The sequence below is a fragment of the Mercenaria mercenaria genome, chromosome 16 (assembly GCF_021730395.1).
Source record: "Mercenaria mercenaria strain notata chromosome 16, MADL_Memer_1, whole genome shotgun sequence".
NCBI classification, from domain to species: Eukaryota; Metazoa; Mollusca; class Bivalvia; order Venerida; family Veneridae; genus Mercenaria; species Mercenaria mercenaria.
In genome coordinates, this window is record NC_069376.1 from 50,147,673 (window position 1) to 50,164,048 (window position 16,376).

A 16,376-nucleotide genomic window follows, 5' to 3' on the forward strand; every position below is an offset into this window, starting at 1 on the left:
TGGCAATTACTTGCGGAGAACAAGTTTGTACTGGTACAGAATCCAGGAAAAGTGGTTAGGTTAACTGCCCGCCGTTACATGACTGAAATACTGTTGAAAAACGGCGTTACACCCAAAACAAACATTACATTACATGCCTTCTTTTGCTTTTGCACATATTAGGGTTTCACCTGACGGGGATAACTTTTGTTTACACTGTCCTGTGACTACGGAACATGGTGGGGGTAAGAGTTAGGTTAGGTGCACCATAAACCGGTTTAAGCCAATTATGGTTTTGCCACTGACCGTTCCAAGGTGTGTGTGTGTGTGTGTGTGTGTGTTGGCCGTGTGCGCGTCCGCGTGCTGGGTTTGGGAGGGGTGGGGGTGGCTGTGGTTTTAGAACGTGGCTTTCCTGTTGGATATTCATCCTCGTTTGTTTTAATATTTAAGCCGTTCCATGACAACACCTGTATTAGAGACAAAAATCAAAATTTAGATATCAAAATATTCCTGAAGAACGGTTTTTCACCTTTCAAATCTGAAAATTTGAAGAAATCATCTTTACTATTTCAGTACTTAAAATGCTTTTAATGTCAAGAACGTCGTGAAAGCAGTATGACGTCATCGAGCATAGCGTGTATATTCCAAGTGTCATTCATGTGATAAATTATGTATATCTCTAACTTAACATCATACATTTGAATATTTAGAGACAGTTTGAAATGAATTTACTAAAATATAACTATTTTCCATGTATGTTTTAGTTGCAACATATGCCTTTTATGTATAAATCTCTATATTCTCTGGTATTTTCCATGACAACACAAATTACATTAACTTGTAAAATATGGCAGAATTTGACTTGTCTTAGATAACTGAAATAAAATATTCTAGTTTCTGTTTTTTTGCATGAACAGAAGAAAAACACCGATTTTTTTTATATCTCTGTACAGATAATGATACTGCTATGAAATCTCTACATTTAGTTGTCTTTAATCCGAAATAAACCATTAGCGGAAAGTGTCCACGATTTTATTGATCAAGTTCCCTTGTATCATGCAATAAGTAAATCCTGTTACCGATACATGTGTGTTCGTGGAATTGTCCATTTACATCTATAGATCTAGACATCATCGTCTTTTGGAAATAACCTAAAATTAATACGATACTAGATAGATAGATAGATTTATTCGTGAATATATATGCCATGATTACAAACATTACAAATATCACATTAAGAACAAGTCCAATACAAGCAAATATTCAATTGTATCCCTGAACTAGCTACATGTTTAATCTCTGATTGATTTTAAAACAATGAATTAACCCTTTTTTTACATATATAAATTTAAAGACATATATTTACCACAGGATAACCCATAAAGTTTTTCAACTTATTTCCAATGTCCTTGTGAAAATTATCAAGGTACGAAATATTGACTGTATTAAATGCGAAAGACTAATGGAAATTTGGCCAAAGAAAGACAACTGTTACTGGCATAAATGATGTTCTATACAAGAGTTACATGTAATTGTCTACCAAAGAAATCCCTGACTAATAACCAAAATGTATTCGTTTCAAGTATCACAAATATCACAGTTACATTCAATTATGACATACATATGACATACTTATCACAAAATAAATCAGGAATATTGCACACCAATGATAAAATGATATCATACAACTAATAAAAAATAATATCTGATTGTTTAGCACTTTTCATACTTTCAATGAGCTCCATTTTGACTTGTATTTTATTTTTTATGTTATAAGGAAGGCCATTCCAGTCAACAGTCATTGATAACTTGTTAATAAAATGTAGTAGACGTGAAACTGTCAACCTGAGGTACATGAAAGCTGTTAACACTATGTCTACAACTATAAGAATGTTTCGTAGAGACAAGAGAGAAATTATTATGCAAATAAGCTGGGCAACTATTATTACAAGATTGAGTCTTAATTGTTTAACTCTGTTTTCAATATTTAGCCAGCCAATATTACAAAAATCGGACACTTTAAAAAATCTCATATAATCATAACCACAAATAAACCTGACAACTATGTTTTGAGTTACTTGTAATCTATGTTTCAACTGTTTTGAAATACCACTGTGCCAAGATGAAGAAACATAGTCAAAATGACATTATTGTATTAAAGAATTACATAAATTCTTTCTCATATTCTTATTTAAACAATTACTTTGCCTATACAACAATTTCAATTTTGGATGGACGTTTTTAACAATGTTGTTAATTATGGATACCGGTATGGCAGAAAGATCGTTATCTAATACACTTCCAAGATATTAAACATACTTTTGAGATTCTATGGTATGACCATTACAGCATATATTGAATTTGTCAACCTTTGCTAATTTTCTTTTAGACTTAAACAAAATACATTCTATTCAGTTTTACCAAGATGCAGAGATAATGTGTTGTCAATCCAACCATTTGCTACAGTTTTCAAGATTTTTTTAATAACATCGGGATCTTTGTGTGAAAATAGGATAGCATTATCATCTTCATATAAAATAATTTACAATTATCACTAATACTAATATTCATATCATTGACATAGTACAGAAAAAAGTAAAAGAACCCAATAACATTAACTGCTTGCTTACGACCAGTCAAGTAAGAGTGAAACCACTCAACTGACTCCACACCCATTTCTTTTAATTTGTTTCAAAGGATTCTATAATCAACTGTGTCAAATGCTTTCTGGAGATCGAGCATGATCATTCCTGTGTACATCCTTTGAAATTTTGATTTTTGATGTGGTCAGACAGGTGAATAAGGCAAGAGCCAGTGGAGTAATTACATGTAAATCTACTTTGGAGTTCATATAAAAGACCGTGTTTAACAAGAAAAGAGTCTAGCTGACTATACACAGTTCTTTCTAAAATTTTTATATAATACACAGAAGGCAAACAGGTCTATAATTTGATACATTAGATCTACTAGTTTTCATAAACACAGGTTTAACTTTAGCAGTTTTAAGTTAACAAGGTAAGGCTAGAGATGGAGCTATTTACTAAATAGGTAATGTGTGTTTTTAAATTAGGTGCAACATCTTTCAAAAAACATGCAGGGATATTGTCTAGACTAGTGCTTTTAGAGCTGATAAGCTTACTCGATTCTTTATAGATATAGTCTTCACTGACTGTGTAAAGTTTGGATTTCTTAGATTCAGTGTTTCTGTTCCTATAAAACTGTTCAAAACTGTCAGAATCAACAGTAAATAGGTTGTAAGGCAAATGTATTTTAACTATCTAGAAGCAACACTGGTAAAAAATGATTAGCAATCTTAGAAGGCTGAAAACAACTAGCACTATCTATGTTTAGAATAATACTAGGAGAAGAACTACTTTTGTTACTATATCCAAGTGATTTTAAATCTGACCATAGGTTTTTAGGATCATTTTAATTTCCTCAAGTTTATGTACTCAGACTTCGAATATATCTTCGACGGATGTAACAGTAAATATTATGTACCTAGAGAGTACAAACTACAAAACTGTAGTAAATGTCAACAAATATTGTAAATGTAAACATTAATTTGCTTAATAATGTCCGAAAAATACGATATCAGTGAATATCAGATACAAACAGAACAAAGTTCTATCAGTAAATGCCAGTTACACATCTTGAACATTCAAAGCTGTAGGAGTAAATATCAGTTACACACACTGCATATTAGCCCAACTTCCAAACGAAGTATATCTGACGTAAAATATTTTTGATCAATGGACTGAGTTTTTAATATATGCCAACATGTTTATATAATCGAGATGACTTCAAATAAATCTCTAAACACGTAATAATTTTTTCCTAAATCATTGCAAACCTAAAATTTCTCACAATCTTAAGAGTATCTCAGAACGTGTGTGCGTGATTACAGTGTCTCTTTTGAAAAAGCTTCTCAACAGGTTCGATGAAATTCATCATGGCCGATCATACTTGTTTTCCATAGATTAGGCTTGGTATGATAACGAACCAAAATCCAGTGAGTGTGGATGTTTCCTTCATCTCTGTAATGTATTCCCGTCCAAGATGTTGTCGAGTTGGAGTTTCCATAGACGTCATTATTCCAGGATACGGACCAGCCCAGTATAGTATCCGTAGAGTTCGTGCCAACTCTTGTATATCTACCAACAAGCTGGTAATAATTTGAAGCTCTACCCACAGCTGTGTTATATTTGCCAGTGACTTCACCATTCTGACATATTATTTTCATTTCAGATTTTAGCTGATTCTTCCATTTACCAGCAAGCCCACATTCGTTCGGTTCCATTGGTACTGTTTGGCAATCGTCTAGAATAAAAACAAAAGAAAAGTTATAGGATAGAACAGAGTGCATCACTATTTTTGTATACGGTAACATACATCAAAGTCGAGGTATGAACTGAGACCATATTTAATTTATTCGATTTATTTGACCGATATTAATAGCTGTTGTGGAAACCCCTCCCTAGATCTGTACCTCAACAATTAAGTGCTCATTAGACACTGGTTATTAAAACAGAATAATATTCAGCTTTGACACTAATGTTGAAAACAGATGAGGGTTCATCTAAGACACTGATATAATTAATACGTGTAGTGATATAATAAAATAAAGGCACACCTATTACCCTGATAATTATAAATAGGGAAAGGCACACCCATGACACTGATTATGAAAACCACAGCGAAAACAAACAAAAAATGTCCAGCGTGTTTATAAGAAGGTAAATAATAAGTCCAAAAGAAATTATACAAAACTATTAAACACTTCTCGTATGTGCAACTCCCGCACGTTGATTTAAACAACAGCATGTTTATATTATTGTTCGATTGCTATGGTTCTCATGCATCGTTGAACTCAGAAAGGTTGTCAGTGATAGAAGTTAAGTGCATACTGTAATGTTATAAAAGTATTTTCTGTATTGAAAAGTTTTAATGAAAAAACAAAAACATCATGATCATTATTATCAAACATGTTATCGTTTGAGTTATCGTGCTGAATTTATGAAGTAAACAGTCATCACTTTTGTCACGCACCAGTAGTTAAGAGTAAGTATTATATGAATGTCAAGGTTATGGTTACATCAATGTAGTTCACTTCACTTGAGGCATTACGTGACAATTGACATATGTTTTCATTTTGTTGTCTTTTCCATCAGTTAAGAGGTTTATTTTACGTTTGCACTGACCGGTTAATATTGTTTGAAGAAGGCTAAGCCAAAACTAAGCAAAAAGATGCCGAGGTTTAATAAAACTCAGAATGCAAGGTTAAGCGATGACTTTTAAACTGTGCAAGTGCCAGAATGCCAGAGTTAAAAAAACTGGCAATATGACCTCGGGTATATATGCAATGTTACTTTTTAAAGCCGCATGCAACTCCCTCTACAAAATAGTTCGAAGATATGCCGACAAAGAAATGTAAAGAAAACAGCTCTTTAGGGAGAGTATAGATAGAATATGTCCAGTGCTAGTCGCGACACTTCATGATGCCCGCCTGTATATTTATCCGAGCTATTCCAAGGCGACTAGAATTATCTAAATAAGGTTTTATTGTAACTTGCGACAGAGGCCGCGGAATCCTTCTATTCTCAATATTTTTGTTTAATAACCTCATGTTAAAAATGTTTAAGATAACAATAGAAAGATAAACCATTGCTTAAATCGCTTAAAATTGAAACATCAAAACGAAGTTTAACTTTTCTTATGTCCCGATGTTCCCGTGCTGGCTAAGCCGTTGTAAATACGGCATGTATATACGACAAGTCAAGTTGAAAAACTGGCAATAATGATACTCACATATATCTACTAGTAGCCTGTGTTCAGACCCTTTGTTTTGTTCACAGGAGATAACTCCTGAAGCTTTTCAAATTTTGTATAATTATGTCCCTTTTCTTCTCTAAATATACGTAGGTAATCAGAGCCAAGACTGATGAAGCAAGAATATACAGAGGAATTTTTTTTTCTAAAAAAAATGTTTATCTAGTCGGTAGCCAGACTAATCTACTAGTCACTGACTGTTTCGTAGAGAATATCATGTTTTTAATATTTTGTTCATTTCGTTTGTAGTTAGTGTGAATCTCACATACTTCTCCTACCAGTCCTAATGTTGAATACTGTCAAAACACATTTCAAATAAAAAAATACGACTTTCAAACTGATATATATATATATAAGTTATATACGTATCAATATCTGTATTGGGCAGCATCTTGGACGGTTAGCGAGCTTGGTTTATGAGATCAGGGTGACATTGCAGTTCATTTTATAAACATATTTTATATACATGTAGATCAAAATAAATACTGCACTGTACCTTCACCTCGCGGTCCATTGTCCTCATTCTGAGCAGCCAGTACCACTGTAGGTGTTGTTGCATCAACCAATAAAACAGCGACAACACCAAAAACCACGATCTTCAAAACACAAGAAACCATTTTTGAATGTGATGGTTGTTCTATTACTGGACAACCGTTCTTGGTTAAACTTTTTTCCTTTATTTCGTATTTTGTTCTTTTGCTATCAGGAAAGTGCATTCGAATACGTAAGCGCAAACTAAAGACTGATTTAAATAGTTTGATATGTTTATTTATGATGGATAAATAATGTTGTTCATTAATAGAAATGACCAATTAAAAGTCATTTTTATTCTGTTCCTGGTCTATGTTGTAAATGAAAACACACCACTTCTCATTTATAAAGTAAACAGTCATGAGTTCTGTCACGCACCGGTAGTTAAGAAGAAACAATTATACGAACGTCAATGTTGGGGTTTTTTTATTTTTATTTTGTGTACCTTTTTTGTAGTTCATTTCACTTGAGCCATGACGTGACAATAGACATGTTTGTCACATTTAAAAATTTACAATAGTTATGTTTTCATTTTGTTTTCTTTTCCATTAGTTAGAGATTTATTCTACGTAGGACAGTACTTTTCATAACATGTAAACATATCAATCAGTTAGAAGGTTTTAAAAAATATCCTTGCATAATACCTGAGGTTATATGGCCAGTTTACTCTGGCACTTGCACAGTTTAAACGTCATCGCCTAACCTTGCATTTTGAGTTTTACTATACCTCGGCGTCTTTTTGCTATCTTTTGGCTTAGCCCTCTTCAAACAATATTAGCCGGTCAATGCATTCGACGAACCATCTTATCGCTATGTTACATGTAGATAAAGTATGACACTTACCTTAAAGCCGTACGCTAGAATTCCTGTATGTGAGATGGGCGAAATGTTTCCCAATAATTAAATTTCTTTTAATTCGGATATTTAAGGACAATCATCTAAGAAACAAAAATATGTAATAAAGTCACAGGCACCGGTATTGAAAAAGAATTATCTGCCCTTCAAAACAGCACAAGAAAGTTGATACAATTCGTCCAATGAACAAATCGACAAAGAAAATATGCAAAACTTTTCGATCTGTTTATTGGACGAATTGTGTGTTCTTTCTTATAAACACGGTGTGCAAAATTTTTGTTTTATTTTGAGGTCAAATGCCCAAATATCAAAATCGCGGTGAATTTGAGCTGAAAATCGGTTTCTGATCGATAACTGAAGAATATTTTGGCCTATATACCTCAAACTTCATACCTTTTTAGGATGATTGCCTGTGATCAGTAGTTGATCCGTATAGTTTCGGGTCAGTAGGTCAAATGGCAGAGTCAAAGTAACACCGAGACTAAATCATGGGGCGAATTCGTGTTTGTTGGCTAGTGTTGCATGGCCCAACCTCATTTGAGAACATGTTTCTGATATAAAGTTTTCACTGAAAAGTGTAAATAAACTATACGTATTAACTATATTTACTCCTTGCGTCATGAAGTCACACATATATTTGCTTCGTATTAAATAAGAATCTTAAAATTGATGTTCATTAAAATATAGGGGTCATTGATTTCATAGAGAGATTGTGTTGTCAAAATATTCTTTAATACTACAATGTGTATATGTGATGTGTTTATTTATAGTCGCCACCTGTTTAAACAGTTCTTCAATTATCTTCTACAAGTGTGTGCATTCTTTTAAGATTTATCGTCTTTGTGTACTGGATTGCTATATAGTGTCTTCGTAGTTATGTTGTGACTGCGTTTATATGTTTCTTCTTAGATGTGGTGTCTACAATTAGTGTTTCTTCAATTCAAACGGCCTTGCCGTCTGTTCTGCATCCTTCCGGCGTAGTCCCGGCATTGTCCGTCGCTCTCGATGACTGGTCGTGTCCGGGGTGCCCACATCCGGCAGTCAAACCTCGTCGATGAACCAGCTGAGATAAAATGATCCAAGAAAACATTCTCAAAGATGTTAATTCGGCATCGATTTGGCAGACTCCAGATTCAATCCAGATCCCGATATCCCGATACCTGGAGAGAAATCCAACACTAATGACCTGCCGGCGAAGTCAGTCGATGTATGTCTCCTTTGTAGAGCCATACTCCTTGGTTTTTGTCATTTGACGCTAACAGCTAGACCATATGTGCCCTCTCCCCGACGTGCTTGCACCAGGGAGCTCACAGAAGTATACTACATTGTATATCAGAATTACATTGAAATGCTGATGCTATTTCACCACATGTAACTCCCTCAAAAAATATTTCGAAGATATGCCAACAATGAAATGTAACGAAAACTTAGCTCTTTCCGGCGACTATAGATAGAACAAGTCCAGTGCTGGTCGCGACACTTCCATGCTGCCCGCCTGTATATTCATTCGACCTAATCTAAGGCGAATAGAATTATCTAAATACTGCACTGTACCTTCACCTCGCGGTCCATTATCCTCATTCTGAGCAGCCAGTACCACTGTAGGTGTTGTTGCATCAACCAATAAAACAGCGACAACAGCAAAAACCACGATCTTCAAAACACAAGAATACATTTCTGAAGGTGATGTTGTGCTTTTACTGGACAACCGTTTTCAGCTAACTTGTGACATTTTCCCTTTATTTCATATTTTGTCTTTTTGCTGCCAGGAAAGTGCATTTCGAATACGTAAGAGCAAACTGAAGACTGATTTTAATAGTTTGATATGTTGATTTATTATGGATAAATAATAGAAATTATTTTCTTCTGCAAATAATTTACTTTACTTTGCAAGAAAAAGCTGTCAACACAGTTGCTATGCAGTTACGTCACGATCACTAGGCAATTGGTGATCTTCGGATATTATCGTCCGTTACGCATGATTTCTAGCCAGCATGCTATCATTAAGCCGGGTATCAGTTCTACCAACGGTATATAAGCATCAAAAGTCCGTGCAAATTTCTCTTTCTCGATTCAACACCGAAGATAAACTACGCAGCTAAAAAGCTCAATTTCACAGCTGTAAACTCTATTACGTTTATCATGCCACGTGGTCGAGGCGTACGGAGGAGGAATTATGCTGCTGCTGGGCCAAGGCAGCAAGGTGCTGCGGGTCGGAATCCTAATGCTAGGCGGGCACACAACGTAAATAATGCCGATGTCAATCCTGTCAACGATGATGCCGTTGCCGGTCAAAGATTGGTCGATTCACATTGCCAGACGGACTCTCCACCCTCTCCAAATCCGGTGGTAACTACACGGGAACAGAAGCGCACGAGCGAGGACCTCGATGGTGCAAGCAACAGCTTTTTACAGCCAGATTCGGGTAGGTCAATTATTGATTTTGGAACTATTATTAGGGATTCGGGTGTTCTTCCTCCGGACAATTCACATCAGAGTTCAGGTCCCGATGATTTAAGTCTCGGTGTTAAAAATACTGCTCATGGTATTAATGTCCCATTTTTTTCCCAGTCTGTTTTCCAGCCTACTTCAGGCGGCTTGTTTACGCCGCCGGATATGCGTTTAGCAGGAAATGATCTGGCCGCCCATGTTCCGACGTCAATTAAACAACAAATTTGCAAGGGTCAATACACTAATTTAGCTCTTTTATTGAAGGGTGCTGTAGAACTGGCCGAATTTTCCAACAGCAGTGTTCTCAGATTAGTAGATTCCGACGGCCATATTGAGGCTTCCAAAAAAGTTTGTAAGGATAAAATCGGTTCTACCGAGAGATGGACAGATGCCTTCATAATTTATGCATCTATTTATTTGTCCACACATTCTGATAAAGTTTACGGACTTTTGCATTACATGTTTACCATCAGAGAGTGTGCCGCGCGTCAAGGGGGATTCGCTTGGCGGACCTATGATGAACAGTTCCGCCTCCGACAAGCACTAGTGCCTTCCCCTTGGTCAGTTATCAATAACGATCTATGGTGGCGCTGCGTCCAGGTGCGGGACAGTTCTAGGCCGACAACCCCTTTTAGCTATAAATGCAATGACTTTAATCAGTCTAAATGTAAATGGCAAAACTATAGGTTCGCACATCTCTGTAAAATATGCGGCGGCACGCATCCGGCTGTAATCTGCTCCAAATATCAACCATATAATACGCCAAATGTTAATAGATTTCCGACGAATCTGTCATTTCGCGCCCGTCCATATTATCGACCCTTCAGAGGCCAAGGTCGGGGACAGGCACAAAAATAGAAATATTTCACAACAACCATGCAATCTCGATGTATTTACACTAGCATTCTCACCAATTGATGTTTCAGTCCTGGAAAAATATTTTCAATTTTATGATCAAAGCGAGGCGGCCTTTCTTCTTGCTGGTTTTTAAAATGGATTCCCAATACAGTAAAGTGGTCCTCGTGAAGCTAGGGATTCTCCTTACTTAAAATCTACAAAGTTGAATCCGGATATTATTCAGAAACAAATAAACACGGAAATTGAAGCCGGCAGGGTAGTGGGCCCCTTTAAAGATCCACCTTTCCCTAATTTAATTGTGTCTCCTATTGGCCTTGTTCCTAAGAAAACTACAGGTGAATTTAGGATGATACATCACCTCTCTTACCCTCCTTGCGAGTCGGTCAATGACTATATTGATCCAAATAAATGTTCAGTTCAATATACGAGTTTTGACGAGGCCGTCAAATTAGTTCAAGAGCTAGGAAGGCATTGCAAATTATTTAAGGTAGATATTAAGGGTGCATTTCGTCTAATACCGATTACTCCGTCAGACTTTGAGTTATTGGGTTTTAGGTTTAATGACAAGTTTTATTTTGATAAGGCACTTCCTTTTGGAGCTTCAATAAGTTGCTTCACTTTCGAAAGATTTGCAAGGTTTTTAGAATATTTGGTTAAATCGAGACTAAATACGGCAAAATTAATTCATTATCTTGATGATTTTCTAGGTGGCGCCAAAAGCAAGGAATCTTGCGCCGTAGCATTAAACTGTTTTCAGTCAACAATGTCTGAATTAAAGGTCCCATTAGCCACAGACAAAACTGTAGCTCTGGTTGACGAGTAAACGAGTTAGTCGCCCCTAGACCTAGGGTGGGTGGCCAAATTCAGTTAAGTGATATGTCAATTTCAAGAAATGATACACACATGTTAGTCAAATTATACCGCTTCAAAACTAACCAACGCTGCAATCACGTTTCTGTCAAACTTCCAAGTGTTAAACACTAGTTTTGTCCCGTAAAAGCTTTAACAAACTATTTATGCCTTAGACCAAACGTCCAAGGACCCCTATTTTGCCACGTGAACGGCATACCAGTCTCAAGGTCACAGTTTTGCGGAGTTCTTGCTAAGTGCATGGCTAGAACTCAATATTCAGAACACTATAGGTCGCATAGCTTTCGAATAGGTAGAGCAACTGATTTAGCGCAGGCGGGTCTTTCGGCTGAAGTATTAAAGTCATTAGGTCGCTGGTCTTCAAAGTCTTATAGAACTTATATGCGTAATTAGCTTTCTTTTCAATATTTAGTGCCCACTTTTGCTGACGTCAGCAATTAGCCAAGAGTTTATAATTTAATTTTACTACATGTACTTCTTTATTTAGACGCTTGGATACTGGGTGATTCCATCCCTTATTGGGCCGGGATAAGAGATAAAGCTACTGGAAAACCCAACCTCCGCTTGCCAGGTAAGACAATTGACAGGACCTGGTGGGCCGTCAGGGTTCTGCACCGGTTCTCTTTTCGCCGCACTATTGAGGCTGCAGTCCTGCTCTCATCCCTACCCAAAGCCATTATTATTCATTTAGGCGGAAATGACTTGGCCTCTCTTTCAATTTTCCAAATTAGAAACCTAATCAACAGAGAAGTTAAATACCTAAGAACAGCTTTTCCTTCAGCAACAATTATTTGGATCGATATACTGCAAAGACGGGTGTGGGATGGCGCAGTCAATCCGTGGCGTACCATAGAGAACAAGCGTACAAGGGTTAATCGCTGGGGCAGATATTTGGTCCGCTCATCTGGCAAACATGATATTGTATCTCCTGACATTGATTCTGCCACTAACTTTTGGAGACAAGATGGCGTCCATTTAAATAATGTCGGTTTAGAGTTTTATCTAGACTATATTAGAGATGTACTGGATAAAAACTTAAAGCAATAGTGCCTATATTTTAAGCGCTTTGGATGTATAGCTTGATACTACTGCTATAGAAGTCTGCTGAGCTGGAAATGTGAGACTATTTCATGAAGGAAAATTTAGTTTGCACAATGTTCTTTAGGAAATTTTGGGGTATAATTTTCTAGAAATTTATTGTGGCGTAAAAATTCTGTCGGTCGAGGGTTGAACACGCGAGCCAGCAAAATTCACTGCTTATACACAAAATTATTTTATTATTTGATATTGTATGGTATCTGTCTGTCGAATTTTCTCCTAAATTGATGTTGGGGCCTTGGCCTCATTCCCGTCGGTTTGGGGGCCTATTCGACTGACGTATTTATAGTAATAATACACAGTGTAATTTGAATCGCGGTTAGATAAATTTTGACTGTAAGCCTGCAATTCTGTTTGCGTTTCTAGGTTTTGCCCAAGTGATCTGGCAATCCTACCTTGCTTAGTTTACTGTTGCGCTTGCCATATTTGCCTAATTTGCGTAGTTTATTGTTGCACTTGCCAAGTTTTTTACTTGATTGGTTTCAAGTAAATTTGCGTCTTTGCCCGTGGATTCCAATGATAGCTTGCCTTGTTCGCAACAGGTTTTGCCATTTGCTTATTTTGCTATTCATGTCGGACAGTTGCTTCGGCACTCCCTGTCATAATATTGCAGGCTTGGACAGTTGCTTCGGCACTCACTGTCATAATATTGCAGTCTCGTTACTCGTTTTTATGGACAAAAATTTGCTTCGATCCGCACTTCGTTTTTACTCATTCAGACTCGCTGGTTCTTCTCGACCGACTGTGTTTGGACAGTTGCTCCGGCACTCCCTGTCCAAACATTAAGTGGCCTTAAACCTCCAAACTTACTATAATAATGTTATTATACGTTACTTGTTACCCCTTGTGATAAATGTCATATGATGTAATGTTTTACATGATTCTTATTGAATAATAATGATAAATCGTTAAGTATTTTGTTTTATTTACTTTCGAATGATAAAATAATGTTGTTCATTAACAGAAAACGACCAATCAAATATCATTTTATTCTGTTCCTTGTCTTTTTTGCGAATGAAACCATACCACCATTTAGGCGCAATACACCTGTGATAAACATGTTTTTGTAAGTGTGCTTTAACTCAGATTTTATTTTGAATTTTTGATTGAAAGTTAAATGCACTTTACACACCCCATAATAGTTTTTCTTATTGAAAATGAAATTTAGATACAAGCTAGTTGCTTTAAATTCAGAAAAATATTTTTGTTCACCATATATCTGCGATCCTTTGCAAATAGCCGTGATATCTAACAAAGCAATGTTAGTTACCGTCGTGAAATGGTATATTGACACAAGTTATTTGACGCATACTGCATTTTAAAAAAAAGTATTCTGGTGATAGAGTTTACTGTATATCAGTTTTATATTATTAACCTTTATCATGCTGGACAGGATTTGGTCTGCCCTTCCGACCATTGTAGATCATGATCAGCCTGTAAATGATCAAGATCTGTATTGTTCACCATTCAGTCAGTATCATTTTGGTAATTACCCCTTACAGTTAATGGTACTGTCCAAATTGAAAGATGGACATGTTCATTATAGAAATTTAGCAGGGTAAGGTCTAATAACTCATATTGAAGTTGGGTAAGTTTTACACCATCACCGTACAATCAACAGACATAACATAAAGACGCTACGATGATTAAAGAAGTTAAAAATTACCTTGTTACAGAAATTCTAATATGCTTACTCTTACGCTAGAATGACGCCACGTTAACGTGTGGTGACGTCAATGTTTTTGTTGCAACCAAGAAAGAGCGCTACTATATTTTATGTACTGTTTTAGATTAGAACATATAAGAATAGAAATAATTGATAGCAAAGCCGTGTTTTAACACTATTTATACACTCGGGCGGTAATACGTCGTACAAATAATTTCACTGGGAGTGCGCTCTCGTGAAATTATTGATCCCGACGTATAACCGCCCATCGTGCATAAATAGTGGTAAAGCATTCTTTTGCTATAAATTATTTCTTTTAAATAAGTTTATTTCCTAGCCAACTAGCTAATTTGTTTGAAGCTCTCTTTAATCCATACTATTCAATGGATTATGATAAAAACCAGAGGCCAACGTGACCAAGTGGCTAATGTCATTGACTTCATATCTCTTGCCCCTTACCGATGTGGGTTCGAGCCCCGCTTTTTAACATGAGGAGCCATCCAGCTGGCTTCCGTGAGGTCGTTGGTTCTACCAAGGCGTTCACTCGTTATGAAATAATGCAAGGAGGGGCACCTGGGATCTTCCTTCACCATCTAAAATTGGAAATACGTCATGTATGACCTATAATTGTGTCGATGTTACGTCAAACCCAAAAAGAACAAAAAAGAAACCACTGCACTTAAAGAACCACCTCAACCTCGTGACCTACTTTTTCCTCCCGCATGAGCTTCGTGAAAATCATTCTGAAGATACTGGTAAAATACAGCTTTTCAACAAGATGAAATGTGGACAAGTTATGCCCTTCACGAATTAATGTGTTTACACAACTTCATATGTAAACACATTCAGTCAGTTTATGGCAACTTTCCAGCTTTGGTGGTGGAAGAAGACCCTCCGTGCATTACCTGACCACTAGCGGGCACCTGGATAGAACCACCTGCCTTCCGTAAGCAAGTTGGATGGCTTCCTCAAATGAAGAATTCAACGCCCCGAGTGAGGCTCGAACCCACATCGCTGAAGGGCAAAAGATTCGAAGCCAGCGATATTAATCGCTTGGCCACTGAGACCCCCAACACAGCATTTATCAACAGGTCCATAATATAATTGTAAATATATCAATTATATTATTTAACATGCTAATGTTTAGGACAAAAAAAGTTTTAGATTAGAAATATAACACAAAAATGCACTATAGTCTTGGTAAATGAAAGTAACCATGAAATATAATTGTCAATAAACACGTTTCAAATTACAATGTTCAAAAAGCAAAAGTTCAATAGTAGATACCTGCAATCTGTCGTTTTTCATGACGTTCTGTCCATCTGAATATTCGTACACAAGATTTTAACATATCATGTGTTTATAGTGCAACACTCTACATATAACTTCATTTGAAGAACATTATTAAAATGGTGCAGTCAGAATAACTACTACTTCGAAAGCTGACGAAGTTCAGCACAAGGTCAATATATGTGTACATCCCGTTTGAAATAACTACAAACACTTTCTACATTTCAATGACTTAATATGCTAACACAAAATTCAAAAACCATATATGACACAAAATCAGAATTTGATAAAATCTCGTTTGCCACAAAATGATATTTGCACATGGTTTAGAAAATATAGTTAAACAATAATTATTGTAAGAATGAAATTTGAGTAAGTATTGTAATTTCCATTGACAGGAACAGATAGAATAAAGTCTAAAAATTGCTAACTATCCCGAATTTTCTACGACTGTTTAACGCATTTCTGAGTAAGGAAAGAAATCTAATCTTTAACAGAATATATTTCAAGCAACAAAATTCATTAAATAAAAGAAAATACATAAGTTGTTAAATAAATGCATGTTGCAAAATGTCAAAGTAATACATTGCGCATGAGCACAAACAGTTTGGCTGTCAATAAAATTAACTTTATTATTTCAAGAGCAACAATGAAACATGTATTCTTTCTATACATTTTTCAAATTCTGAAGAAAGAAGTTACAAATATGTTATTTGTACCATACTTTGAAATTCCATTGTAATTCTATTGCTTTGTGACTGTAAAGAAATTTAGTTTACCAAAATCAGTAATGCTTATCAGCAGTTCAAAGACTTGATCGAGGATTCACACACATACATATTCGAGAGATGCGGCTTTTTCAGTCATTAATTTCTCTTTGTCGTAAATGCCGAGTCTTTACAATGAATTAAAACAGTCAAGCAAATTGTACTGCTATTTGCTTAACCTT

The 16,376-nt window shown here is 36.0% G+C and overlaps 1 protein-coding gene across 1 annotated transcript; it reads right to left on the bottom strand.

Annotated features, from left to right (window-relative positions):
- Positions 1 to 1,147: 1,147 nt before the first annotated feature.
- On the bottom strand, positions 1,148 to 6,552 carry LOC123540331 (streptavidin-like). Its single transcript, XM_045325267.2, has 2 exons — positions 6,305 to 6,552; positions 1,148 to 4,299 (listed from the first exon to the last, which is right to left on the bottom strand). Exons 1-2 carry the CDS (start codon positions 6,522 to 6,524, stop codon positions 3,908 to 3,910), a joined length of 612 nt encoding a protein of 203 aa, XP_045181202.2. The 5' UTR covers positions 6,525 to 6,552; the 3' UTR covers positions 1,148 to 3,907.
- Between the last annotated feature and the right edge of the window lie 9,824 nt (positions 6,553 to 16,376).

Coding starts and splice junctions, on each gene's coding strand:
- LOC123540331 (XM_045325267.2), bottom strand. CDS start 6,524: ATGCACTTTCCTGATAGCAAAAGAACAAAATACGAAATAAAGGAAAAA. Junction 4,300..6,304: donor CAATGGACCGCGAGGTGAAG/GTACAGTGCAGT, acceptor TTTTTATTCTAG/ACGATTGCCAAACAGTACCA.